Genomic DNA, 27,074 nt, shown 5'->3' with positions numbered 1-27,074 from the left:
GCTGAGGCTCTCCGTGCCCTCTCAGTCTGCCCCAGCTGGCAAGGCTTTTCCACTTAAAGGCGAAAGAGAGGGAAAGAACGAAATGAAGTGGAAGGGAGGAGGGGGGGAGAAAAAAAATAAAATCAAAAGGAGAGGCAAGGCTGTGCCAAGGCTGGGCTGCAGCCAAGCCCCTGCTCTGCTCCTCTAGTGCATCTCACAGTGCCCTGAGCAGCCCCCAGCCCAGCTGGGAGGGGGCTCTGCCTGCTCGGACCCGGGGCCGAGGGATGTGCACGCGTGTGTGCGTGCGTGTATAAATAAAAGAGACCTCGGGAGGAGGAGAAGGGGGGAGGCTGCTTCACCAATGAGGAGCGGAGCTCCTCCGACTTCCTCCCTCCACCCTCTGTGGGGACCCTTTGCGGAGCACAACTTGCGATTAACGCCCGGCAGACGAGGGTGATGGGTGAAAAAAAAAAAAATTTAAAAGGTGGAGAAGCCAAAGTGGCTGCAAGGAGAGGGGAGCTGTGCTGCGGGCTGCGATGGGGCGAGCGCTGAGGGCCCAGACCAGGGAACAAAAGGAGCCCGGACCAGCCCGACTATCGCCTCCTTAAACCGCAGGGAAGGAGCTGCTCTCTCCCTGTGTCTGCTTTCAATTCTGGCCTTTTTCCCTGTTTTCTTTTTCTTTTATTTTCTTTCTCTTTTTTTCCCCTCAAGCCCCCCCTCCCGTTTTCTTTTTTTTTTTTCCCCTTTCTCAGGATATGAGGGGATGTTTAGAAAATCCACTGCCCACGCCAGCAGCTGACTCATGTTTTTATTAAAGAAGGCCTGCAGTGAACTGACTCCGTGTGCTCCCCCAGATGCCTCCCTGTGCTGGGCTCTGCTGGCCCTGCAGCTCCTGGCCCCTGACCCCGACTGGCCACTGCCCCTTGGGGACCACCAACGCACCCTTGCAACTCTTCTTCTTCTTTGGAAAGGGGGATAAAAGGTCTTCTGCTACTGGGATGCTGCAGCAGAGGGTGGGTTTGCCTGGGGATTTGGGGCTGTTGGGCACAGAGCTGGAGAGGTGGCATCATCTCAGATGTCCTACACCCCTACTGCCCTGGGGGGATGGAATCCAGGTGATGAACCAGCTATAAATCCTCCCAGCATCTTAATGAGTTTAAATCAAGTTTCTGAGAAACTTTCAGTAGGCAGAACATGATCATGTGTCCAGAGAGGTTTTGGGTTTTTTTTCAATTTGTTTTAGCACTGTAACAAGGGACAGGATAAAAACTGCCTTTTGATCTATCAGTTCTTGCCACTGTTTTCATCTTTTGGATGCTAAAGGGTGGTCAGGCATTGGAACAGGCTGCAGAGAGAAGTGGTGGAATCACCATCCCTGGAACTGTTCAAAAATGTCTAGATGTGGCACTTGGGGACATGGTTTAGTGGTGAAGATGGCAGTGGTGGGTTGGAATCTATTATCTTAACTATTCTGTGTTTCTCTCTGATCCAAACAAGAAATAGTGCAAAACTGCATTGGCTATCCTGAAAAGATACCTGTCCATCTTTCTTTAATTTTCCTTTCTAAGAATTAAAAAGCCCCCCCCCCCCCCCCCCTAATGACAACACTGCTGAAATCTGTATTTCTGCCTTTTTTGCAAGGCAGACTCATCCCCTCCTGATTCCCTGGCTGGACCAGCCCAAGAGATTTGCTGCTTATCTGACATTATCTCCATGTTTTCTTTGTATCTATGGAAAACCAAAGGGGAGGTGTTTATTCTGTGCAGCTGTGGAGGCTGAGGAGAGCCAGGCTGCAGCACCCAGGTTATTCCTGTGTGCCACTCATGGCATGGGGCTGCAGTGCCAGCTCCGTGCCTGGCAGCAGGACAGCTGCAGGAGGGATGCAGCCCTGGCTTGGATGGATTCCCCCAGCTCCAGACCTGGTGGTGGCCTTGTGTCAGAGCCCTGTCACCCCCCTGTGCAGAAATGGAGCCAGTGAGCCTGAGAGCAGTTTGTGAGGGGAGCAGGAGGCAGAGGGGACGTGCTGTGCACATGGCTCTTCCCAGGGCTTCTCCCAAGGGACAAAAAGATGTGTCTGGTGGATCCATGTGTGGAGACCTAAGGGCTGCTGGGAATTGCTCAGCAGAGTTATTTCCTGGCAGTGTCCCTGCTCTGAGGACGTGACTGCTCCAGGCAGAGTGGGAGAGGGAGAAACTCACTGGTGCAATCCTGCTGGGCCCAGTGCACTGGGGATGGGCTACCTGGGATGAGCAGGGGGTGGAAAAGCTGCCACAGACCATGCTTGAGGGCAGAGCATCCTGAGCCTGAAGTGGGACATATTTCCCCCTCTGTCCTTTGCAAACAGATGGCCCCAATACCCACTCCAGGCTGGGACCAGGAAGAATCTGGCAAACAAAACCTCCCAGTCTGCAAAGGCCAGGATTCATTGTTTGGGGATGCTGAGAGAGCCCTGGGGAGCCCAAAGCATCCCGGCAAGCACACGTCAGCCCACTCTGAGCATCCCCAGGGAGCATCCACAGCCGCACACTTTGTTTAGGAACAGCACGCTGGGGTTACGGCAGCTCCTGGGAAAGGCCAGCTCAGAGGAAGCACCAAAGCCAGAGGAACTCGCCTGTGCAAGTGTGTGGGTGGAGGGCAGCAGCTCTGCTGCTTTGGCCTCATCAGCCCTTCACTGCTCACCTCTATTTTTGGTGCTTCGTGGTGCTGCAGGACCCAGTGGTCCCCCTGGGGCTGGGACAGCTGCGGTGTGGGATGCCAGACCCCTCTCAGTTAAGATTTCCAGCCTCAATGAGCATTGTTAAGTGATAATGGGGGCTTGGGGTCATGTTGTGCAGCATCTCTGGTAGTGCAGTGGCTGGTAGGGAAACCAGCCGCTGAGACAGACATTCCAAGGTATTTGTGCTGCTCTAGCATCACATGGATCAAAGCAGCTCTCTGTGCTCCTGCCCCATCCCAGGCAGAGCTGGGACCCAGAGAAAAGCCCATATCCCAAGCCTGGCATAAAGGAGAGAGACCTGAGCCAGGTAGCCAAGACTATGGTGGAAACAGCCATGCTGGAGCCAGCAACAGGTACCATGCACCAGCTGGTGACAGGCAGGTATGAAAGAAGCAGCAGATGTTGTCCTACCCCACTTCTCTGAAGGTTTGATGAGGGCCAGATTTGCTACAGCTTCAGTTTTCAGAGCCTCTATCAATTCCAAGTCAGCCCAGGAATTTCAGCATTGCTCTGAAGTGGTGTCAAGCCACAGACCACATGAGAGGAGTGGTGGGTGCCAGGGAGCACAGCCCCACATCTGGGCAGCACATCTGGCGTGGCAGCTGCCAGCACATGCTCCTGGCTGCATCCAGCTCCTGCAGGGAGCTGCACTGAGGCTTCATCCAGCGTCTCTAAAGCTGTACCCTGGTGTCCAGAGGAGCCTGTACCCCGTGTGTGTGTGGTCCTGCTGGGACTGGGTGGGTGACACCAGTGCCCAGAGAGGAAGGGGAGGCAGAAAGTGCTGGACTTCTTCCAAAGTGAGTGTATGCCCAAGCATAACATGATGGGGAGCACCCTGGGGAGTATCCTGCAGCATTCCCCAGCACTGGGAACACTCCTGCAGCATTGGAAACCCTGGCCATGGACACCACAGGGTGCCAGTGGTGCCAGGAGGTAACTCTGGGCTGTACACATGGATGGTGCTGCGTCCTCATGGTGCTGGCCCCTTGCCTACACCCCTGGGCTGGGGCACTTGGAGGAGGCAGCAGCCAGAGGACGATGTTATCCTGCTCCTTTCCCCACCTCGGGGCCATTCCGACCCCGTCCCACGCACTCCTCCTCACCCCCAGCACGAACCTTGGTATGAAATGTGCTCGGCAGAGCCCCGGGAGGCAGCGGCAGCTCCTGGGTGAATACTAATAGCGGTGCCTCCGCTCGCCCCAGCCTTTCCCACACATCTGCAGCCACTTAACGTGGGAATCGTTAACCCTCTGCTTGCCCCGTGCCTGAAACACAGCCAAGGAGGGAAACCAGGATGCTCCCCACCAGAGCAGGGGGAATCACACCCCCTACCCACTGAGAGCAGGGCCCACACGGGCTGGGGAGTGATGAGGGCTGCCAGCAGTGTCCCTGTCCCCGGTGCCCTCTTGAGAATACTCAGTTTGTGGCATTTACATTGGCCAAGAAAGCTGATCCAGATCCCAAAGAGGATCAGTGAGCCCTGGATGGGGAGAGGGGAGCTGTGTGGCAGCACTGGTGGCACATCCACTCGGGCTGTCCTGGTCCCTCTCTCTGGGGACCAGCTCTGCAGACCCTCCTCGGCATGGGGACACAAGTGACAGCACAGGGGTGGTTCAGGCATGTGGGGAGAACCAAAGGCCACACTCGAGTCTGCAGGGGGGCTGAGGGAGATGAGGCAGGGGTTGTCCTCTGCAAGAGGGTTGCACTGATGTCTCCATTGCCAGAGAGGAGGGGTCACTCTTGGGGCATTCAGGAGCTACGGAATGACTGCAAGGTCCTGGCTGGACTGGGATGGGAGTGTGGCCATGCACTCTGGGATATGCTGGTCTGAAGCCACAGATTTGCCTTTGGGAGCAATAGGAGGTGGAGTATTGAATAGCAATAGGAGGGGAGGTGGTGGAGGAACAGGCTGTGGGGGAAAAGGGGAGCAAGGAGAGACATCTACTTGACTCTCTGTGGGCATCTCCTGCTCCTGCAGAAACCATGGTGGGGTCCAGAGCAAGTTGGGGGACAAGGCAGGACTTGGTTTCCCAGACTGAGTGCCTCCTCCACGGGAGCAGGAGCTGATGGGATGGTGTCCCTGCTCCATCTGGGATAGCTGCGTGCAGCCTGGCCCCAGGGACCTCCCAGCCCTCCTCCTTCCAGGAGATGGCATCACTCGATCACAGATAGCAGCACCGAGCCCAAGGGAGCAGCCAGGGAGCCCTGACTGCTCTCCCTCTCCTCCATCTGCCTGGTTTCTACCAGGAGTACCTGGTCTGAAGGACTAGGGGTGGTCCCCAGCTTGGGTGCATTTCTGGGGGTCTCTAGGATGGATGGAGGGGGTACTGCCACCTGCTCTCACCCAGCTGGGGACCCCCAGGGGCTCTGTCATCTGCTCACCCATGGGACCCCAGTGCAGGTGGCATTCTGAGGCACTGAGGGTCCCCCTCAGCACCCTTCAGCCCCTGCTGAGCAGCTGAGATGCTCCTTGGGGAGCCCATGAAGGCCTCCTCATCCGGCTCCTCCCCAGCATAAACTTCACCACCAGTAGTAAATGGGTCAAAGAAAGGAAGAAGAGGGAAGTTATTGTTGGTGGATCTTTATGGCCTAATTGTCCTCCCCTTTGCCCACACTGAGGGAGATCATGCCCAGCTGTCAGTGGGCACCTGGCCATGCTGTGCCCTGCCCAGCCTGGGGAGGATGCAGGTGTGGGTTGCTGCCCCAGACCTCTGAGCCCCCCAGTCCCCAGCAGCTGCCTGAGCCCTTGGCATTGGCCCCATAGACTGGGAAAAGGCAAGGGGGGCCTGGGCTCCCTGTCACTGCCTTTAGGAAACAGCCAGTGGCAGGAAGAACCCAGTCCCTAAAAAACACAGCCACCCCTGGGGTGGGACCCAAGAGCCACCTGTGCTCCTCTGTACCTCCCACCATCTGCACAGGGGGGATTTTCTTCTTTTTTTCCCCCACTTCCTCAGCATCTTTGCTGATGGGAGGAAGAGGAGGAGTAGGGTGGCCTTGACTCTCTAGTTTGCACAGAGCCATGGCTGTCCTGAGATCTTGGGGAAAATCCAGGATAGATGGGGTTATATGGCACATCAAGCAATGTGAGCTGAGTGCTGAGCTGAGATCATCACTGGGTGGGACAGTCATGACAGCCACCATTGTCACAAGGGAGGGACCAGGGACAAGGCTGAGCAAGGGGTTGGGGACCCTGGGATGCTGCAAAGTGCTCACCTCTCCTGGTGCCTCCAGCCATGCCGGGTTTGGGGGGGCAGAACCCAAGTGATGCCAGCTCTGGGAGTGACTTCCCATTGCTGGGGGTTTACCCTTCTCTGTCCTCATAACCAGACCCCTCACCTCCTATCCCTGTCCCCTCCATCTCATCCTGGCACCCACCCTTGCAGGAAGGGGATGTAGCACAGGGGAATATGTGCACCCAGTTTCAGGTAGAACTGGGGCTAGACCAATGGGATGAGGTTCTTGGGACTGACACAGACCACTGAGGGTCCAGAGCTCCACGACAGATATTTTATCCTCTCCTCTCAATGTCATCATTATTTTTTTTCCTGTTTCCTATTGTCAAATTCCAGGCAGTTTTGGTCCCAAGAAGGTGAGGATCATCCTTGCCCTGCTCACATTTGTAGCAGGGGAGGGGGCTGGTGCAGAGAAAAGGACAGAGGTGCCTTGAGGAAGAGGCAAAACACCATCCTGAAACCTCTATAGACTGCTTCTGACTGAGGATCAAAAAAAAACAGCCTGTAAATGACAGCTGTAGCTGCAGTGGTGGCCAGTGAAGCTGGAGTGTGACACTGGCAGGGAGGGGGACAGCAGTGGGGCCAAGGGTCCTGGCTGCCAGTGGTGGGGGTCTCTGGGCAGTGTGTCACCCAGGGGGTCTCTGGGCAGTGTGTCACCCAGGGGGTCTCTGGGTAGTGTGTCACCCAGGGGGTCTCTGGGCAGTGTGTCACCCACTGGGTCTCTGGGCAGTGTGTCACCCACAGGTCTCTGGGCAGTGTGTCAGCCATTGGGTCTCTGGGCAGTGTGTCACCCAGGGGTCTCTGGGCAGTGTGTCACCCAGGGGTCTCTGGGCAGTGTGTCACCCACAGGTCTCTGGGCAGTGTGTCACTCAGGGGGTCTCTGGGCAGTGTGTCACCCAGGGGTTTCTGGGCAGTGTGTCACCCACAGGTCTCTGGGTAGTGTGTCAGCCATTGGGTCTCTGGGCAGTGTGTCACCCAGGGGTCTCTGGGCAGTGTGTCAGCCATTGGGTCTCTGGGCAGTGTGTCACCCAGGGGGTCTCTGGGCAGTGTGTCACCCACAGGTCTCTGGGCAGTGTGTCACTCAGGGGGTCTCTGGGCAGTGTGTCACCCATGGGTCTCTGGGCAGTGTGTCACCCAGGGGGTCTCTGGGCAGTGTGTCACCCACAGGTCTCTGGGCAGTGTGTCACTCAGGGGGTCTCTGGGCAGTGTGTCACCCAGGGGTCTCTGGGTAGTGTGTCACCCACAGGTCTCTGGGCAGTGTGTCACTCAGGGGTTTCTGGGCAGTGTGTCACCCAGGGGGTCTCTGGGCAGTGTGTCACTCAGGGGTCTCTGGGCAGTGTGTCACCCAGGGGGTCTCTGGGCAGTGTGTCACCCAGGGGTCTCTGGGCAGTGTGTCAGCCATTGGGTCTCTGGGCAGTGTGTCACCCAGGGGTCTCTGGGCAGTGTGTCAGCCATTGGGTCTCTGGGCAGTGTGTCACCCAGGGGTCTCTGGGCAGTGTGTCACCCACAGGTCTCTGGGTAGTGTGTCACTCAGGGGGTCTCTGGGCAGTGTGTCAGCCATTGGGTCTCTGGGCAGTGTGTCACCCAGGGGGTCTCTGGGCAGTGTGTCACCCATTGGGTCTCTGGGCAGTGTGTCACTCAGGGGTTTCTGGGCAGTGTGTCACCCAGGGGTCTCTGGGCAGTGTGTCAGCCATTGGGTCTCTGGGCAGTGTGTCACCCAGGGGTCTCTGGGCAGTGTGTCACCCACAGGTCTCTGGGTAGTGTGTCACTCAGGGGGTCTCTGGGCAGTGTGTCAGCCATTGGGTCTCTGGGCAGTGTGTCACCCAGGGGGTCTCTGGGCAGTGTGTCACCCATTGGGTCTCTGGGCAGTGTGTCACTCAGGGGTTTCTGGGCAGTGTGTCACCCAGGGGGTCTCTGGGCAGTGTGTCACCCATTGGGTCTCTGGGCAGTGTGTCAGCCATTGGGTCTCTGGGCAGTGTGTCACCCAGGGGTCTCTGGGCAGTGTGTCACTTAGGGGGTCTCTGGACAGTGTGTCACCCACTGGGTCTCTGGGCAGTGTGTCACCCAGGGGTCTCTGGGCAGAGTGTCACCCAGCCCCTCTGGAGTGCAGGTGTGTCTGGCCTGACAGGTGACGAGTGGGTGATCTCTGCTGGGGTGTTTGCGGCTGGCACCTCCCACCTTGCAGGCAGACAGAGCTTCACAGGTGTCCCCTTTCTGCTTGATTTTCCCTATCACCAGCATATGGGGATGGTTTTGCTGTCTTAGGAGAGAAAGCAGGTGGGCAGCTCCTCTTGCTGCAAAGAGGAGCTTTGCAAGGGTGTGAGCCCCTTGGAGATGTGTCAGCCCAGGTACTCCCAGCAATGTCCATGGTGTCCATTCCCCCTATACATGGAGTCTGCCCATCTGTCCTGCGCCCTGAGGCTGGGCTGAGCTTTGCTCTCAGGATTGGAGGGGTGGGCTTGCCCTGGGATGAAGGAAATGCAGACCCAGAGCCTCCACCAGCCCCTCTTTTCCAAAGAGGCAGATGCTGCTGCTGGGCACAGGAAAATGCCATTCAGAGCAAGAACTTGGTGTCCTCCAACGTAGGGACAGGGCAGGTGACACGGGCCAGCTTGTCCCCTCGTGCAGCCAGCTTTTAATCCCAAGGTATCCTGTTCCTGCGGTATGAATGGTGGTGGGGTCCCTTGGGGCATCCTCATGGGACTCCTGCTGCACCCTAATGTCCCCAAAGCCAGCTACTAGAGGGACCACATCCTGTGGCATGGGAACGGTTGTGAGGTAGTGACAGAGGGACTGGGGAGTCCTCCCTGGGGTCACCCCCTACCTCATCCTCCTTGCAGCCAGAGTGGGAAGCTTGAACTCGTCCCCCTCACCCGCTGGGGTTTCTGCACTTTGAAATGCAAACCTGCCTTTCAATGCAAATGCTGCGAGAGGTTGGGCCCAATAAAAGCCCGTGGGCAGGGAGGTGCCTGGCCCCAGGACAGCTCCCCAAGGCGCCCAGGTGAGCGCTGCCGAAGGAGGGGCGGCCGCCTCCCGCCGAACCCGGGCGGCCGCAGAGCGGCTCGGCGGCGCAGCATGAGCGCGGGGCCGGCCCGCGAAGATGTACGTGGGATATCTTGTGGATAAGGACACCAACATGTATCCCAGCCCCGTCCGGCACCCCAGCCTCAACCTCAACCCCCAGAACTACGTGCCGGGCCCGCCGCAGTACTCGGACTTCGCCGGCTACCACCATGTGCCGGGCATTAACAGCGAGCTGCACCACGGGCAGCCCGCGGCGGCCTGGGCCTCGCCCTACACCCCTGCCAAGGAGGACTGGCATTCCTACGGCACCGCCGCGACCCCTTCCACCGCCAGCCCCGGCCAGTTCGGATTCAGCCCCCCAGATTTTAATCCCATTCAGCCTCCGGGCTCTGGACTTCTGCCCCCAGCCATCAGCAGCTCGGTGCCCCAGCTGTCCCCCAATGGCCAGAGACGCACCCCGTACGAGTGGATGAGGCGCAGCATTCCCAGCACCAGCAACAACGGTAAGGAAAGCGCGGCCCTGCACCGTGCCGCGGGCAGAGGATCCCTCTGTGCTCCTGCAGGGCTGGATCCTGCTCTGTGGCTCACCCTGCGTGGGGACTGCCAGAGGGACAGCGAGCTTGGCCTGCCCTTGGCACGACAGCCAGTCCTCAAGGAGCAGGGGAGCTCTGAGGTGGCAGGGGCTGAGGATGGGTGCTGTCCTTCCACACTGGCTGCTGGGTTTTCATGGCTGGAAAGTCATTTTCGCAGTTGGTGCCATTGCCTGTGGCCACTGGGTAGGATGGGCAGAGCCAGAGACCCCGAGAACCCTGGGGGATGTTGGATTGGGGAGGGTCTCAAAAGTGAAAGGGTGAGAGCGTCAGGCTGTGGCTGTACATGAGTGTGAGCTGGCATGTGAGAGGCTGTGTGTGGTGGGTGTGCAAGGGAGTGTGAGCTGGCATGTGAGAGGCTGTGTGTGGTGGGTGTGCAAGGGAGTGTGAGCTGGCATGTGAGAGGCTGTGGGTGTGCAAGGGAGTGTGAGCTGGCATGTGAGGCTGTGTGTGGTGGGTGTGCAAAGTGCCCGAAGCTGTGTGCGTGTGCAGGGAAGGATCTGTGTGTATGTCCATGCTCTGTGTGTGCATGAGGTGGATTCAGTGAGGTGCTGCAGGCTCTGTGTGTGTGTGCAGGGCACCATGACCAGTGTGCGTGTACAGGTAGTGCCGCCAGGTGTGTCTGGGGGAGGTGACAGTGTGCTCTGTGTGTGTGTACAGAGTGCTGTGAGGATGGAGTGGTGCATGGTGTGTGTGTGAGTGGCACCGTGTGGGGACAGTGCCACATGGAGGGTGGCTGTGGCTGCTGCAGGTGCAGGGGCCAGTGGGTGCCCAGCTCTGCAGGAAAGGGGGCCCTGGTTCCTGTGATTACCTCTGGCCCTGGGCTCGGAGTGGTCATGCTGTCCCCAGGGTCCTGTCCCCGCTGAACTCCTGACCTGGGGGAAGCGTCTGGGTGACCCCAGCCCCCTCCCTGCCCTGCTGCCCACTTCAAAGGCAGTGGGCAGGTCCCCCTTGGGGCCAGCCCAAATTGACAAGGACTTCTCTTTGTCATGGAGATGGTGGCCGGCTCCTTTGGCAGTGAGGTGAGGTGCGGGCCCTTTGTCCTGACCTACCCTCACCCTTTCATCTTCCCAGCCTGGACCCTTCCCAGCAGGACCCATGGGGCTTGCCTGAACCTGCCACCCCTCTCCCTCTGCTGTGCTGGCCATGAGCTCCTCAGAGCACTGCTGGGGCCAGCTCATTGCAGGAGTGGCTGTGGGCATCTCTCAGGGGTGAGTGTGCTTGGGGTTACTGCTGCCCCAGATCCCTGGAATCAGGGCCTGGGCTCCCTGTTTGCAAAGTGCCTCCAGTTTTTGGCTCTGCACTGTTCCCAGTGGCCAAGGACCATCTAAGGGCCTTCTGCAGAGGTGCCTGGGGTCTTACAGCATGGAAAATACCTACTCACATTCCCAGAATCTGTGTGGCAGGGATGGGGACCAATGTGCAGTAGAGCAGGCAGAACATCCAGATAAATGGAAAAAAACCCAACCCTAGTCTGGAAAGAGGAGGGAGAGGCAGGCTGGTATTTCCTGTCCCATTTTAAGCGCTGAATGTAACTATTTAGGAAAAATGCTTCCCCCCAGATGCAGGGATGGAGACCCACAGGCGTGCCAGGGCTGAGCGCTTCCCTCTGCCCAGGGTGGAAAGGGAAATGTGATGTGCAGCCCTCCCCTGCAGCAGGGACCCTGCCACTTCTGTGGGTTTTGTAAGTCTGAACATCTTGGTTTCTTCTGAGAAGAGAGGTGGGAGGGAAAATGAATGGGGAAGGAAAGCCATCAGCACGCTTCTCCTCTGGATCAAGGCCATGGGTTTACACCCAGCAGTGGGGCCAAGATAAAGCAGGAGCTTGAAAGTGCCTCTGATTGAGTTAGACAACAATTGAGCTGATTGAATTCTGAAAAAATATCATTAGTTGCTTAGTTTGTATCTCTTAGATCAAATACATACAAAGGAACAAATAAACCAGCCTTGTTCCTCTCACACACAGAGGAGCTGCCCCAGCACAGCGATGCAGGGGTGAAAGGCTCTTTCTTGGGGTGCTTTCCTCTGCAAGGATGACCTGAAAGCTCCTTTTATAAGTCACCCACAGATTAAGGACCTGTCCTTGCACCTCTGCTGGGTCCAAGCCCAATGCTGCTGCAGGGTTTGGTGGTGGTGGGATCATGAGCTGGGAGATGGTGGGATGCAGTTGGTGCTTTCCAGTGCTGCCCTTTAAATAAAAGTCTTCATTAAGCTTGAAAGAGAGTAGGGCAGAGATGGGTTTGACATAGATAAGGCTGAAGTTCTTAGATGAATCATTTTATTGAAATCAATGAACTGGACTTTGATCAGTCTGGATTGATAAACTCCTCATCTCACCGCAGTGGGAATAGGAAATGAATACATGGAGTTTTTTGCTATAAATATCAACAGTTTCATTGTGAATGCTATAAATCATAATACTTCAGAGGGTTGTAAGTTAATGTTCCCTTTGTGTCTTGGCTCCTATGAACAGCTTCTGGCCATAGTTTGAAAGCTTTTAGGGAAGAGTTGCGTGGTAGCAAAATAAAATGTTGTGCAGGGAATATGAGTGTGTCAGGCACTTCTGCAAATATGATCCAGAGCTTGAGAAAAATCAATGAGAAATCTCCCAGTGACTCACTGCAGAGTCAGGCTTTACAGGGGGGTGATTTTCTGTACCTGTTGCTACATTCCTGCTGCAGCTGAGCCGAGCTAACCCAGCAGCAGAAGGGATTAAACCGCAGTCACCAGGAATTGAGAGTTACAGGGAACTGTGCTGGAAGATGTCTCCAGGCCTCGTTTCTCTCTCCAATGTCACCTCCTTTTCTGCTCATAAAATCTTCACTAGCAGCATGTCAGAGCAGCATGCTTCCTCCTTATTCACAATTATTTGCAAACTTCCCTGTGAATTGCACCCAGGGTTTATAAAAAGCTCAGGAAGGTGGCTGGAAGTGGAGCTGGCTGAACTTTGAAATTCACCCTCTGCTTGTTAGTCATGCAAATCCTCAGATACTGCCTCGGGTCTGGCTTTTAGGTCACTAATTGAGCAGGGGCTGCAGTGCTAAATATTGCAAGTGAAAGTGCAGTTGGAGAATCCCTTGCAGAGGCAAATGTGCTCAGAGCTTTGTGTGGTACCAATGCCTGTGGTGCCCATGCAGGCTTTGGGGTGATGGAGAGCAAGCAGTGATGCTCTGAGCATGTGGTGATTTGCTGGGTGTGCAGTTTCCCATCTCAGTTTTATTATTTTTAGGTCAGTTTTCCAGCTCTGTTTATTTTCCTAGTGGGGCCCATGAACACTGGGGGAAAGAGTTCAAATCCCAATAATGAGACAGAAACGTTCCCCCTGGGCTGCTGGGATTCCTGCTGTGCTTGGTATGTTTTGGGATGATGGTGCTGGCTGGAGGACAGTGCATTTCCCTGGTCAGTCCCGGCATGGGGAGCCTCTCTTTAGGCCATGCTCATTCCCTGTGAGACCCTTTCCTTCACTGGGACACTCAGGGTGTGTGTCAGGCCCCATCAGTCTTCTCCCTTTGAATTATTAACCCACAACCTGCTCCTGGCCCCAGCTGAGGTTTGTTGACTGCTTAACCTACTGGCCAAGGTACAGGCCTCTCAAACTTTCCTAGAATTGACTTTCCTTGAACAAAAAGGGCTTCCCTGGAGCACTGGCAGTGCCTACGTGATGGGCTTGGCTGGCTAATACCCCGGGATTAGCAGAGGGACACTTTAAACCTCTGGCCAATGACAGATGTTTCCTATAGGGGACCTTTCAAGGACACCCACTACAGTCCTGTTAGCTTTGTGATCCCTTGGATAAGGGGCTGCATCCTTCCCACCCTGCCCCATGGCAAGGATAGGCCAAACCCTATGGGGCTGCAAAGGGGGAGAAGAACCCTGGTGTCCATATGGGCCCCCCACTGCCTTGCTGTCCTGCTCTTCCTACTGCAGATGAGCCATATCCAGGCAGGAGGCAGGCTGGGATGAGCTGGATCAGGCTGGAGTGAGGTGAGGTGATGTTCTGGATGGGGCTGTGTCCAGCCCACGTGTGCCAGCAGCCCGTGTGCCACCCAGCACTGCTCTGCTCTTTGACCCAGCTCATGAGCCAGCCTGGCACTCAGCTCAGCCTCATAAAACATGGCAACAACTGAAGGAATTTGCCAGTTGCCAAAATAAAGGATCCAGTCACTGCAGGGCTGGGAAAGACTTGCCCCAACACCCAGCTTCGTGCTGCTGCCCCTGGGGATGAAGGGTTTCTGCTTGTGATGTCCATGTCCAGGAACGTGGGGGTGTGATGGGGAATCACCAGCTTGCTGCAAACACCGGGCATTGCTCTTCATCCCCTTGGGGCTTGCACCTCCTGGGAGGAGAATGGGGCTTGCAGGGGGGGTGTCCTCACCAGTGGGTGTGGATGTGGGTTCAGCTCTGTCCCTGTCCCACTGTTCTGGCTGTGCAAGACCCAGCCAGGGCCAGCTTGTGCTCCTGTGCACCAGTTTGCACTCTCCAAATCCAGCTCTTTGACCAGGTGTTTCTGCCTTTTCCTGGCAGCAGGGCTGCCCTGCCTGACTGTGCCATGCACCAGGCTCTGCTACAACCCCCAGGCATGCATTCCCCAGCACACACTCACACTCAGAGCAAAGCTTTTTAGGGAGCACAGAGCTTGATCCTCAGTGAGCAGGAGAGCAGAAAGCCATTGGGTCAAGCAGTGCAGTTTGGCAAGTGAAATGTTTCCAGTGCTCACATACCAAGCTGAACCAGGTTTTATTGCTACCAGGTGCACATGGGAGAATTGCAGTTTACTCTGAGGCCTTTGGCACCAGGAAGAATTATTCAGGTTGTGTGAGGTGAACCACCATGGGGAGAGCTACTGTGGATGCAGGAGCATTGCTGGGTTGCTTGGAGGGGCCCTCAGACTCCAAGATGAGTCCTGCCTCAACCCTGATGTCTCAAGTGCCCATTTTTCCAACCCAGAGTAGAGATGGGGGAGCTTTGGCAGAGTGAGGATTCACGCAGCATTCCCTCCCTCCTCATCACTGAGACATTAAATATGTACAGAGAGGATGTGTGGTTCCTCTCACCCAGTTTTTGACACCCAGCAGTTGTCTAAATGCAGTGCATTCTGGCAGAGGAGTGATGTCAGGCAGGATCTCGAGGATTGCCCTGCCGAGGGGGGCGTTTCTCCCTGGCTGGGATGAAACAAGCCACATGGCTCCGCTCCTTCCCCCGGGCTGGCCGGCCCATCCATCACTGCTCTGCTTCCTGCGGCACGGGAAAAATAGCTGAGGCTGTTGAAGTATGCAAGGCAAGGGGAAGGCTTGTGAAAACCGTGAGCTGCTGGTTCCCAGCACTCAGGGAGTGTGAGGGGCTCGGGTTTATCCCCCCCTCCCAGGCCACAGAGGAGCGTGGGTGTTTTGGAGAGGCTGCTGGAGCCAGAGGGGAAGGAAGGGGGAAAATGAGTGTGGGGAGGGGGTGAACAGGGAGGGCATCAGAGGCTCAGCCCTTGCCACCACCAGTGCAGGCGTTGGGGTTCCCGTTTCTGGGGGGTTCAGGGATGGTGGAATGAGCTGGGCTGTCTGTGCCCAGCCTCAGCTGAGTTTTGTGCAGCACAGCTCCCATCAGTGCTGCTCGGCAGAGGGAGCATCGACCCCTCTGCACACAGGCAGCTGGAGCACATCTGGCTGCCAGATGAGGGTGGCTCCAGCCAGCCTGGAGGCTCCTGAGCTTTAGGAGCTGACCTCAGCCCTTTCCTGGGCCTGGGGTCTCTGTCATGGGGTATTTCTCTGCTGGCTGTCCTCAGTTTTGTGGGGTTGTGAGGGGGATTTCCCCCCATGGAGCTGCAGAAGGACTGGGGGGTTCAGCTGTCCAGGGAATCTCATGGCTCTAATCGTGGGACTGTGTGCCTCAGTTTCTCCAGCTGTTGCATTGCCTAAGCTCTGTCAGGGAGGAGGGAAGTTTTCCTTGATCCTTTCCCTGGGTAGAAATGCCAGATCCTGACAGAGCACTAATTCCTCTGGGATAGGAGGATTTAATCCTCTTTGCAAGTAGATGCTGCTCATTCAGAATGGAGCAGTTTTATCATGGAGAGGAAGCACCCACGTGGAGGGGACAGCCTTGTGCCCTGTTTGCTACACTTTACCTCCAGTAGGGACCAGTTCTTTCCCAGGTCCTCCGTGGTGACAGGACTTTTACACCTGATGCTTTTCAGCGTTATAATATTGCAATGCTATCAGATAGTGTGGGAGCAGGCCCTCAGTGCAGACAGATGGGCAGACAAGGCTGGACAGATGGAGCCAGTTGGGGCCAGAGCACAGCCAGGAAGATGGGATCAGGCAGGCTCTGGGATCAGGCAGGATGGCTCTGGGAGCACAAGGACACAGCACAGAGCAAGGCATGAGAGCTGCTGAGGCAGCCTGGCAGCAATGCCTCCATCCCCCTGCCAGCACCTCCTCTGCAGAGCAACATCCAGTGTGTCCCCAGGCCTTTGGGGACCTCTGCTGTGGGGTGCCAGCTGTCACTACCGTGGGTTCTCACCTCAGTGGCTCCAGCCAGTGAGTTGGGGCTGCCATACCCCAGCTTCCCTGACCAGAGCCCTGAGGGCTGCACAGCTGGACAGAGCCAGAGTTTGTGGTTGTGGTAATTTTGAGCTGCTTTGACCTGTGAAATAGAGACTTTTAGAAAAGTGCTGCAGTTTATGCTCCTGGCTACTGGCAGCTGTGCTACTCCTGCTGTGCCTGGGAGAAATGTGTCCCACGGATGCGGATCCTCCCTTTGGAGCTGGGCTGATCCCCTCACAACATGCCAGCTTTTGCTCCACCTTCACACAGGGTGCCACTGCCACTCCACAGTCTCTTTGCTCCCTGGTTTGAAGCAGCCCCTTCCCAGCTGTTCTTAGAGCTGCTCATCACCAGTCTCAGTGCCCATATTCTCAGTCTGTCAGGGTTTTTGGGGCACAGTTTTTTACTCGAAGCCATCCTTTGGGCAGGCCGGGACTGGGGATGGTGAAATGTCCCCTTCCTGGCAGCCTCCACTGTGGCTATGAGGGGAGAGAGCTTGGGATGGTGGGCACAGGATCCACTTTGCTTTTCCCTTCCCCTGCCAGGCTCCTGATGCTGAGCCCTGCTATGCCTGTCTTGGGGCAGGGCTGCTGTGGGCAGTGACTGCAGGCTGGGGTCAGGGCTCCATCCCCCGTGGGTGTGTGTGCACACTGGGGAGTGTGTCCCTTGGGCTTTGCAGAGCACATTAAAGCTATTCCCTTATCTAATCATGGCTCAGGTGAGTGCTATTAGGGTTACTCATTAACAGTGCTAACGATACCCTCTCTCCACGCTGTCATTGGCCCTGCCTTGATCCCAAAGCCCAAACCATTCCCACTGGCCCCACGGATGGCTCCATTTGCCTGTCCCAGCAGTTCCTTTGCCTGGTCTTTCAGGGACAAGAGGCTGTAAATGCATAGCAGGGTCGGAAGGGGCTAACAACTGTGCTAAGAGACATCATTGGCACCCCCTCTGCAGCCCAGCCACGCTCCCTCCTGGGGCAGCAGCCCCAGCTCCAGGTTATCCCAGCCATGGGACAGCCTGTTTCAGCTTTGCCAGGCTTGGCTGGAAATGCAGGAGCAGTTCCATCCCTCTGTTTGGTTCCATCCCTCTGTTTGGCCATAGGCACGCGGGCTCCCCATGAGGAACCGGATTGGCTTGTCCCGAATTTCCTCTTTCTTTTCACAGAGCCATAAAAAGTCTCCAGGAGAGAGTTAAGTGTAACCCAGCATTCATATTCAAGGTAGTTGAATTATTCATTGTCAATAGTATTTCTTGCAAATCCTTTTCTTTTCCTTGTGAATCACCCACAGTACATCCCTGAATTCAGCAAACATCCGAAAACAGCAATTAGTGGAGGTGAATAACTTTCCATCTCTGGCTTGGTCGTCAGCCTCTTGTTTTGAGTTTTTTCTACCTGATATTGAGCAGAAAGTGATGATATTGATACCGATATTGAGCCTGGTGCCCAGCTCACCCCATGATGGCTCTGCCAGCCCTGAGGCAAAGCCCAGCCTCCATCCAGGATGAGGGATAAAGAAGGAATAACAAAGAACAGGCTGTGATGGATCTATTTACAGCTGCAGCAGGAAATAATAATTCCTACTGAAATTCATGGCATATGTGATATTCACAAACCACCTTATTTCTTTAGTCTTTAATTTATTTTTTTTACTCTATCTGTCAACTCCTTCACTTTCCAGGTGTTCCTTTTTTCCAAACAGTGGTATTCAAATAAAAACATTGCAAGTAAGACCATTTTTAAGTTATTATTTCTTTAGAGAGGCTTTTGCTTTCAAATGAAAAAAAAAAGAAAAAAGATAAGTCTATGAGAAAGAAAAATCTTGCAGGAGCCCCTGAGCCTGCAGCAACCAGAGGGAGCCCAGTTTCTCATGGAGCTGCTAAACCTCACATAAATCTCCACCAGAGCATCTGGTTTATTCTGTAACTTCTTGGGAATTGCTGTGTTTGCAGATCCAGCACAGGTCCCCCCTGGGCTGGGCTGCAGGAGTTCTTTTGATGCTGGTGAAGCCGGTGAGAGGCAGCAGTGACCCCCAGGATGGAGAGGGGCCCCGTGGGAGGGTGAGGGCAGGGTGGGATCCTGCATGGGCTGGGTGCCCCCAGCATCACTCCAGCCCAGCAGGGCTCCTGTGGGCAGTTCTGTTTGGAGCTGTCACAGCTGATGTGTGCCAGGCAGGAGACAAGAGCCTGGCAAAGCTGCCATCACCCCTTGCACTTGGAATATCTGTGTTTCAGCTCTGTCTCTCAGACACTCCATGAACACCTTGCTCAATCAAATTAACCTTTTTTTACCCTTTTTAACCCACAGAGTCACCCTGTGTGGTATGCACAGGTTTGACCTGATGGTGGTGAGGAGGGATTAGGTGTTTGCTTCTGACCAGCCCTGGGATGAGCTGGGCTCCCCTCTCTGAAACGTTCACTGAATTCATCACATCCCTCAAATATGAGTTAATGGCTGAAGTCCTGCCCTGGTGCTGGAAATCTGGTTCTATTCCTGGTCATGTTGCAGCCTTGCTGGGCTCCTTCCCTTTTCCATGGATCACTGGACAGCCTCAGTGCTTCTTGGGCACTGTGCTGGGACGCTCAGCCATCACCTGCTCATGCTGTGCTGAGCCCATGCCAGCACCACCAGGAGCAATGGCAGGAGGACACAGACAGTGGCACAGTCATGGAAACTGGGTGCTAAATTGAACTGAGTGACTGCTGCTTGGGTGCCTGGGAGGGCCAGCATCAAGTCCAGCAGGGTGAGATGCCTTCCATGCCCATCCCAGGTCCTGCTGGCTCCCACTCGTGCTTCCACTCTTGGTTTGCTCAGTGGTCAATGCCATGAGCTGGATTCTTGTGGCTCCTGCTTATTCAGTAGGAATCTAGCTGTTTTCATCCATCCCATGGGATGCTGCAAGGGAGCCCCTCTCCCACCTGCAGTACTCTGTGGCCGTGGGTCATCCTGCCTTGAACTCTTTCACAATTAGGTTTCAGCATAAGAAGTGGCTTAGGAATGTCTCCATCTCCTTGCAATGGGAGAGCAGGAGAGAGATGCTGATAAAAATAAAACTAAAACTGAGCTGGTTGACAAGCAGATTTGCAGCCTGGAGGTTGGAGTTTGCTCTGTGGATGTTCTCTGATGTCTCATTAGGGTGTCTAGAGCCCAGTTTTCCTCTGCACCTAAACTCCTGCTTCCACTTGGATGGTGTCAGAATACAGTTGTACTGCTGGGACTGCCTGGTGTGCAACTGATTTGGCCGAAATGGGTGGATGTGCAAAGGACTCGTTAGGGAGAACAGATGAACAGGATGGCAGGCACACCAAGATCCCATTTCCTGGCAGAACCAGGCTGCATGCACAGTTATGTAGGTTGCTGGGTCACTAGAAATCCCTTTCTGCACATCTGCAGCAGTGGTGTGCAGTATCTTGTTGATACACCCAGGGCAGCCCCAGGGAGATCCATGGAGCTGTTCTGAGCTTGCTCCCACTCCTTCCCACAGCAGCACTGCTCTCAGCATCAGAAATTCAGAAGATGGGCAGACACATCTGCCAGGCAAACAAATGGCCAGGCATCATCCCTCTCGATTCCCTGAAACAGGATTTTGTAATTTTGGGTGGAGAAGCAAATATTCACAGCTGTATTTATTCCCTGCCTATGGACTCTTCTGCAGAGGAAAACACCAGGAACTTGTCAGCAAACTGCCAGGCATGGGTGTCCTCCCTCAGAGTGCCACCTGCCCCCACAGCCCAGGCAGAGTTCCACAGCTCACCCTGTGTGCCGGTGGAATAACAAAGGAACTTAGTGCCTTCTGTCTTAGCTCAGTAGGGAGAAGGAGAGTGACCCTCTGGGTGGCAGAGAAATGTGGTCCTTGCAGGCCTTCCCCTCTTCTGATCTATGCATGTTCAAGTGATGACACCTTGGTTTGGGGCATCCTAGAAAAGGAGCTGGGCTTTCCTTAGCCCTGCCTGGCAGCCTGTCCTCAGCCCACCACAGGACCTGCAGCTCTGCTCCTCTCAGGAACCATGCATCATGGCACAGGAGATTTATGGTCCATCTTCTGGGGTGCCTCTGAATCCCTCCTGCTCTTTCCTCCAAGCAATTCCATCAAAGCCCTGGTACTTCCCAACAAGAAAAAACACTGGTGCAAAACAGGAAGGATGTTAAAGCCAGTAGGAGCTTCCTGATTGTCCCACTGGTCCCCAGTGGGGAGGCATTGCCATGTTGTCCTGAGCTCTCCACAGGCTGTGTGTCTCCTCCGTGCCCTCGGGGATGCTCCTTCCATTCCACTGCTCCCCTTCTTCCCCTGCTGGCTCACCCCCTGCTCTGCTCTCTCTGCCAGGCAAGACCAGGACAAAAGACAAGTACCGGGTGGTGTACACGGACCACCAGCGCCTGGAGCTGGAGAAGGAGTTCCACTACAGCCGCTACATCACCATCCGCCGCAAGGCCGAGCTGGCCGCGGCCCTGGGGCTCACCGAGCGCCAGGTCAGTGCTGCAGCACCCCACAAACCCCAGCCCTGTGGACATGGGGTGGGAAAGGGCCAGGGCTTTAGCCCAAGCAGTCAGAGGAGGCCCCACCTTGCTCCGCAGACATCCCTTCCCTTCCGAACTTTGGGATGCCCTCCCTGCCCCGTGGGGACTGGAGGTTGTCATCCTTGCCTGAGTCCATCCTCATCTCTTCATTGCCATCTTTTCCGTTCTGCAGGTGAAAATCTGGTTTCAGAATCGGAGGGCGAAGGAAAGGAAGGTGAACAAGAAGAAGCTGCAGCAGCAGAGCCAGCCCACCAGCACCACCACGCCGACCCCACCAGCTGTCAGCACCCTGGGACCCATTGGAGGCCTCTGCAGCAGCAATGCCCCCAGCCTCGTCTCCTCATCTCCGCTGACGATCAAGGAAGAATTCATGCCTTAACCCTCTCCACCAGCTATGGACCCCAAGAGAAAAGCACTATGCAGCAGAGCCCTGCCAGCCCACGTGCTCTGAAGGGTGACAGCCCCTTCCCAAAGACATGACTGTCCCTGGCTGAACCGATGGGGCAGGCAGCGAGGCTGGGCCGGGTGGCACTGGGCCTTCCCAAGGGACTGGTGGGCTCTCCACTGTGTAAAAACATGGGTTAGATACTGCTCTCCCATAGGAACCACACACTGGCTTGGTCTCTGGTCTGTGTAGCAAGGTGCTGCTGTCAGCAGAAGGAAGGGGGTGATAGTGGAGGAGGGCTTTCCTGTGGTGCTCCAGGTGCTTCCTTTGGTGTTCCTGGCAACCCAGCTGCCTGGTGCTTTTGGGCAGTTTGAACAAGACTGAAACAGGAAAAGACCTGGCTGGACTCAAGGCAAAATGAATTTCTGCTGAGCTGGTCTCCTGGGAAGCGAGGTGAGGAGGGCAGAGCAAGCTGAGCTCTGGGAACCAGGCAAGTCCCTCGGCTGTGGGAGGTGACATGGGAGCCCTTCAAACCACAGTGAGGGCAGCAAGCTGGAGCACACCCTTGACAAGAGTACCTGAACATCCCCACCCATGTGCCCAGTGACCCTGGCAGTGCCCAACCCTGCATCCCAGCCCTGCCTCTGCAGCCACCCAGAGCCATGTGGAACAGCCCTGGCTCCCCTGGCTGTGCCATGGCAAGGTGGCACTGCAGCCAGGGCACACAGGGAGAGGGTAGAAGGGAGCATTTGGGGCAGACCACCCTGCTGAGCTCTTCCATGGGGAAGGGAAGGAGAACAGAAGGTTTGCTATCGGGACAGGATCCAAGAACCAGCCCGAGGCTGTCCAGAAGGGCCAATCCTGGGAGAGTTTGGGGTGCTGGTCCAAGGGAGCACAGTAACTGCAGGCACCAGGAGCTGCTGCCAGGCAGGCAGGGGCCTCCTCAGGCATGCAAGAAATGACTGGCATGTGCCCTGGTGTTAGGTGATGGACAGGTGGTTTTCAGAAAGACAGAGAAGCATTTATTTTCCTATTTTCTTTAAAATTCAGATTACAGGACCACAGATTTTGTCCTCCCTGTCTCCCTGCTCCTCCATGCACTGCACTCCCTCTCACTCACTGTGTTCTCTAGGCCAGTTAGTTAAACCCCATCCATTCCTACTGGTGAACTGCAACTGAGAAGTCTCTTTATCCTGTGGAGTCTTGACCATTGTATAGGCCCAGATTAATGTACATCCCAGTTTCAGCAACCTCAAAGGCCAGTGGGGCACAGCTGGGGCACAGCAGGGTCTGTGGCTCCTTCTCATGCTGCACCACGTGCTCCTCAGCTTCAATTCCAAAGACCAAGACAGAGATGAAGGAGAATGAGCCTTGAATGGTGACTTGTGGGACGTTTCTCAGCATTTTCTCTCCAAGCTCTGGCAGGATGGAGCAGCAGACATGTCCCTGCTGCCTGAAGACCACCCAGTCAAACCCTCACATCCCACCTGACATTGCTGGTGCCTCACATGCCTTGGCCACACTGTCCACTGCCAGCCCCCACCGCTCCCAGCCCCCAGAACACAAAGTCCCCAGGTGTGCTGTGGCTTTTACAAGTGGGTCCCACTTATCCCACTGTGTGCACTGCTCTGCTCCAGCCCTCAAAGGCTTTGGATCTCCCTCCTGCCAGTGACACTTCCCACGGCCTCTGTTACCAGGTGTGCTCGGTGATGAGGACAAATGTGTGCATCAACTCAGGACTCAGCTCAGGTTTTGTGTATATAAGGCAGAACTGGTTTTCCTTTTTATTTTTTAGGCATGGGTGAAAATAAAGCCAAGCAGGGATCCTGTGTGACACAGGTTTGTTGCTGTCATTCCTGCCTGTGGCGCTGAGGCAGGGGAGGATGCTGGCTTTGGGGTTGCACTGGGCACAGCCAGGGCTGGGGAGGGTGTCTTGGGGCAGCAGCCTTGTCCTGTAGCACAGGGTGTGCCTGTCCCACAGGGACACTGCTGGCAGTGGCATGGCTCATATCATGGCATGGCGCTGCCACGTCTCATTCCTGTGGCACCAAGAGGGATGGCAGACACGATGGCTGCAGACTCACAGCACTGCAGACAGAGGGGAGAGGTGAGGCCACTGTTGGGCTGGCAGAGGCCAAAGAACAAGGCCAGCTGCCCACGGATGTGGCCGCCTCCCGTTGGCGCCTCCTGGTCTCTAATCTCATTTTATGGCTGTCGATGGGCTGAATATCCTCCTTGTCCAAGATGAATAAACAGAGAATGAGGATGTGAGATAGTGCCTGGGACAGCTGGCATTGGTGCCTGACACTCTCCCCTCTCCATCCCATCAGTGTTTCCGTCCTCTAACAGAACACTGAGCAAGCAGCTGCCCTGGAATCCCTGCCCCAAATGGCTCCTCCAGCCCCAAAACTCTTCCCAGTGCCAAGCATTGCATGGGGTGTGTTGAGGTGCCAGGGCAGGGCAGCTGGCTGTGGAAGGACACCTGAAGCAGGATAAAGTCCTCATGGGTGGAGGAGATGGAGGAGTGGGAACAGGATGAGGTAGCATTGCTGAGAGAGGGACAGAACAAAGTGTTTGTTCCTGCAATTGCAACAGAGGCTGCACCTACTGCTGCACGTACTGCTGCACCCACTGCTGCACCCTGGTGACCCTGCATGGTGCCAGGCTGCCCATGGCACAGGAGAAACACCTCATGCACCCCTGCAAGGAAACATGGGGAACCAGGAACTAAAACAGGCAGGGGGATGCAAATGCATGGAGCTGGTGCCATATAGGAAAGGGATGAAACTGAATCAACCACCTGCCTGAAGAGCTGGGCTGGACTGGGGAAACTGGAGCTGCTCCTGTGTGCAGACTCCAGCATGGTCCCCATGGTGGGGGCTGGCTCCCCCACGCTCTTCCTCCCTCCCTGGGCTTTGGCTGCCTTTAATGTTCAATTTTGCCATTTCCACGTGGAGACCAGCAGTGGGGTCCTGGCCTGGCAGGGGATGGGGTGGTGGCAGCACTGGGCATCACTGTTGTCTGCAAGGGGGAGCCTGCAGACAGCAGTGGGGAGGGGAACAGAGTCCTGGTGGGGGTGAAATGTGCATCTCCCAAACTCACCTGCAGTGCTGGGTGGCCTGCAGGGAGGAGAGGGGCTGGGACAGAGGGAAGATGCTCCACTGCCTGCCCAGAGAGGCTGCGGGTGCTGTTGACAAGATGAAATTCCAACTGATACCCTAATCTGGCGCCTGCCTGTTTGCACAGCAGGGTAAAAGTCCAGGGAGCTGTGGGCTGTGCCCTTGGGTCCCTGCCACCCGTGTGTGCACAGGGAGCCAGCGCGGGCGGGAAGAGGCAATAAATGCACCCACACACCCAGGCACCCCTTCCCCCTACACACACACACGCCCCTTGACCGGGTGATGCAATGCATCTGCTCTGCTCCCCCTCCCATGGCCTCCCTGCGCCCTGCATCTGCTCTTTGGGCAGGGATGGGTGAGCCCTGCAGGGCCCTCCCTGTGCCAGGAAAGGGGCTGGTGGGCACCGTGTCCCCACCGGCTTTGGAACCTTTGGTTCAAACCTCCTGGACACGTGTCACCTTGGTGGTTTCAGCCCTGGCAGGTGACAAACACGTGGTTCTAGCACCTGCAGCAGCTGCCTCCCGAGTCACATGGAGCCTGGCCCTTATGGGAACAGCCTGCCCTCCTAGCCAGGGGACCCTGGGGGCTTGCCCCCTACAAGTCCCCACGGCTTCTCCCTGCTCCTCCCTCTGCACTTTCCATCAGCTCCTACTGCCCAGCTTTACCCCTCCTTGGAGAAATCTTGAAACCATCATCAAAATAAGGCCCCCAGAGCAGGTGGCCGAGCAGAGCCATGCTGCAGCAGCCTCCAGCATGCACAGTCCCAGCAGTGACTAATCAGAGCACCACTGCCTTCCCCATGGCTGCAGCACAGAGCTGGGCACGCTCCCCTCCTGTGCCAGCCGCCTGCTCACCCCTTCCCACCCGGATCTGTGGGGGCTGCCCAGGCTGGGTGAGCAAGGGTGTTTCCCCAGCCTGAGTTCTGCCCTCTCCTTGCCCTCCAGAGTCACAAAGAGCAGGCAGTGCCAGTGGCTGTCAGTGCTGCCCTGGGGTGTGCTGTGCTTTGGCCCATGGGAAGGGAAAGGTTTACTTGGTGTCCCAGGGGTGGCTCAGAGGTGGAGTGGGAGAAAACAAAACTTGCTAGGAAAAGCCCTGTGTGTGCTACCTAGTGCCAGCCCCTTGGGGATCAGGGCATGGGGACAGTTGTGCACACCCTTGTGCTCTCCTGGGGTTTTTGGGGTCCCTAGATTGCACTGCTCCTTCTGGCTGTTTCTACCTCTGCTGTGTGCTGCTCCATGAAGTGCATTTCCTGCCAGCTCCAGGGCAATGCCAGACTTGGTCCAGCCCTGCAATGCTAAGCTGAAACATCCCAGGTCCCTGGGGTGGGACATCTACTCCCTGGTGATCCCAGGCTGTGAAGAGCTGCTGATCCTACCAGAGCAGCACCAGACAATCCAGGAGAGTGAGTTCCAGGTACAGAGCATCCCAGAAGAATTGGGATCAACGTGGACATTTCAGGGCACCATCAGCCCTGGGTGTCTCTAATGAAAAATACTGCCCTGGACACAAGAAGATGAGGCCATGAAGTCTGCCCAGGGATGCTGAATGGTTTGGTGGAGATCAGTCCATGCTGGTGATGTGGGGCTGGGTCAGCTGTAGCAAGGTGGCACCAGACTCTCTGATTCAGATTGCACTGGCATGAAAGGCAAACAAAGCATCCCTGCCCTGCATGAAGGCTGAGGTAGGAGCAGTGCTTGATGCAGCCCCTGGCCTGAATGGGCCAGCCCTTCCAGGCTCAGCATTCCCAGCCAGCATCTGGGAGAGGGAGAAGTGGTGGGCAAGTCCAGGGCAGGTAAAAGCAGCCTGAGTGAATTCCCAAAGATACTTTTATTTTTGAGGAAGCTGTGAGTGTGTGAAAAGAGATGTTTGATGGGTTATCTAGTTTTGCTCTTTCCTCTTTTCTCTGGGAAATCCAGGTAAATATTAGCTCTAAAAGACCCATTGTGCAAATGCTGAGCCACTCATCATGTTGGATTCCTGCAGAAATGTGTCTTTATGCTGAGAATACCTTTCCTTTCAGGGAAAATTTTCAGAAGTGCTTAGAGGGCTGTAGGAGCACAACTGACATTAAATGTCCTGGTTATTTGCTTTTATATCAGGCAGGCTGGGTTCTCTCTGATCCAGCCCTGTCATTGTCCTCCTCATCCCCACTCACATTAAACCCCAGTAAAGCATCTGGGCAGAAGTCTGGCTCAGGCTGGAGCCTGTAGGGCACTTGCAAGGAAAGGGGACATATGGTGTCAGAGCACTGGGCACAGTCCAGGGATGAAGTGATGGACAGGTGGATATTATCATCATGGGAAAGAGTTTGGAGCTGTTCTGGTCCCACACTGGCCCTGGAGCATGTGGGGTTGTCCTTTCTCCCATTTCCACCATGGAAGTGGGAGGAGAAGGCACAGACCAGCTCTGCCACCTCACTGGGAATTTGACTGAGTATGAGGGTGAAAAGTCAGCATCTCCCTGAACACTGGGGCTCCAGCATCCCACTACTGACTCAAACTGGGACATCTGGACCTGGAGATGTGACCTGTGCTCCAGCACTGGGGCCATGATCTGCTGGGCTCAGATGCTCACTCTGGGCACTGCCCAAGGGTTGCTCTTGCCCTCGGTGTGGTGGGATGTGGGACTGGTGGCTGTGGAGCATCCCCTCCCCTGGACTGAGGGCTGGGCTCAGGCAGCATGGGGAGCAATCCCTTCTCATCTGCTCAAGCTCCAGCTGTGTCCTGCCACAGAAAAGTCATCTCAGAGCCAGACAGGAAGTGCTGTGAGCTTGTGGCATCTCTGCCATCACTACATGGGGTGTTCAGTGACAGAGTGACCCCAAAGTCAGGTCTTTGGGACACCCAGGGACACCTGATGCATTCGTGGTGTGCGCGGGGCAGCAGCCGTTCCCCCTCGCTGCCCGGGTGGGGGGCTGAGGTCGCGGAGCCCCCCTTTCCCCGCCAGGAGTGCTTTTGACAGACAGACCTCCCTCGTCCC

General features: G+C 55.9%; 1 protein-coding gene across 1 annotated transcript; it reads left to right on the top strand.

Moving 5' to 3' along the window:
- The first annotated feature begins 9,028 nt into the window (after window positions 1-9,028).
- CDX1 (caudal type homeobox 1) lies at window positions 9,029-20,970 on the top strand. The gene is made up of 3 exons (XM_066560342.1): window positions 9,029-9,455; window positions 20,398-20,543; window positions 20,764-20,970. The coding sequence occupies exons 1-3, from the start codon at window positions 9,029-9,031 to the stop codon at window positions 20,968-20,970; spliced, it is 780 nt and encodes a 259-aa protein (XP_066416439.1).
- The last annotated feature ends 6,104 nt before the right edge of the window (window positions 20,971-27,074 follow it).

This window comes from Molothrus aeneus, chromosome 15 (genome assembly GCF_037042795.1).
Source record: "Molothrus aeneus isolate 106 chromosome 15, BPBGC_Maene_1.0, whole genome shotgun sequence".
NCBI lineage: Eukaryota > Metazoa > Chordata > Aves > Passeriformes > Icteridae > Molothrus > Molothrus aeneus.
This window is presented reverse-complemented; position numbering and strand designations above follow the sequence as displayed.

Bases quoted from the DNA above. Each gene is read 5' to 3' on its own strand.
- CDX1 (XM_066560342.1), top strand. From the start codon at position 9,029: ATGTACGTGGGATATCTTGTGGATAAGGACACCAACATGTATCCCAGC. The intron at 9,456-20,397 runs GTAAGGAAAGCG...TCTCTCTGCCAG, and splicing joins TCCCAGCACCAGCAACAACG to GCAAGACCAGGACAAAAGAC. The intron at 20,544-20,763 runs GTCAGTGCTGCA...TCCGTTCTGCAG, and splicing joins TGGGGCTCACCGAGCGCCAG to GTGAAAATCTGGTTTCAGAA.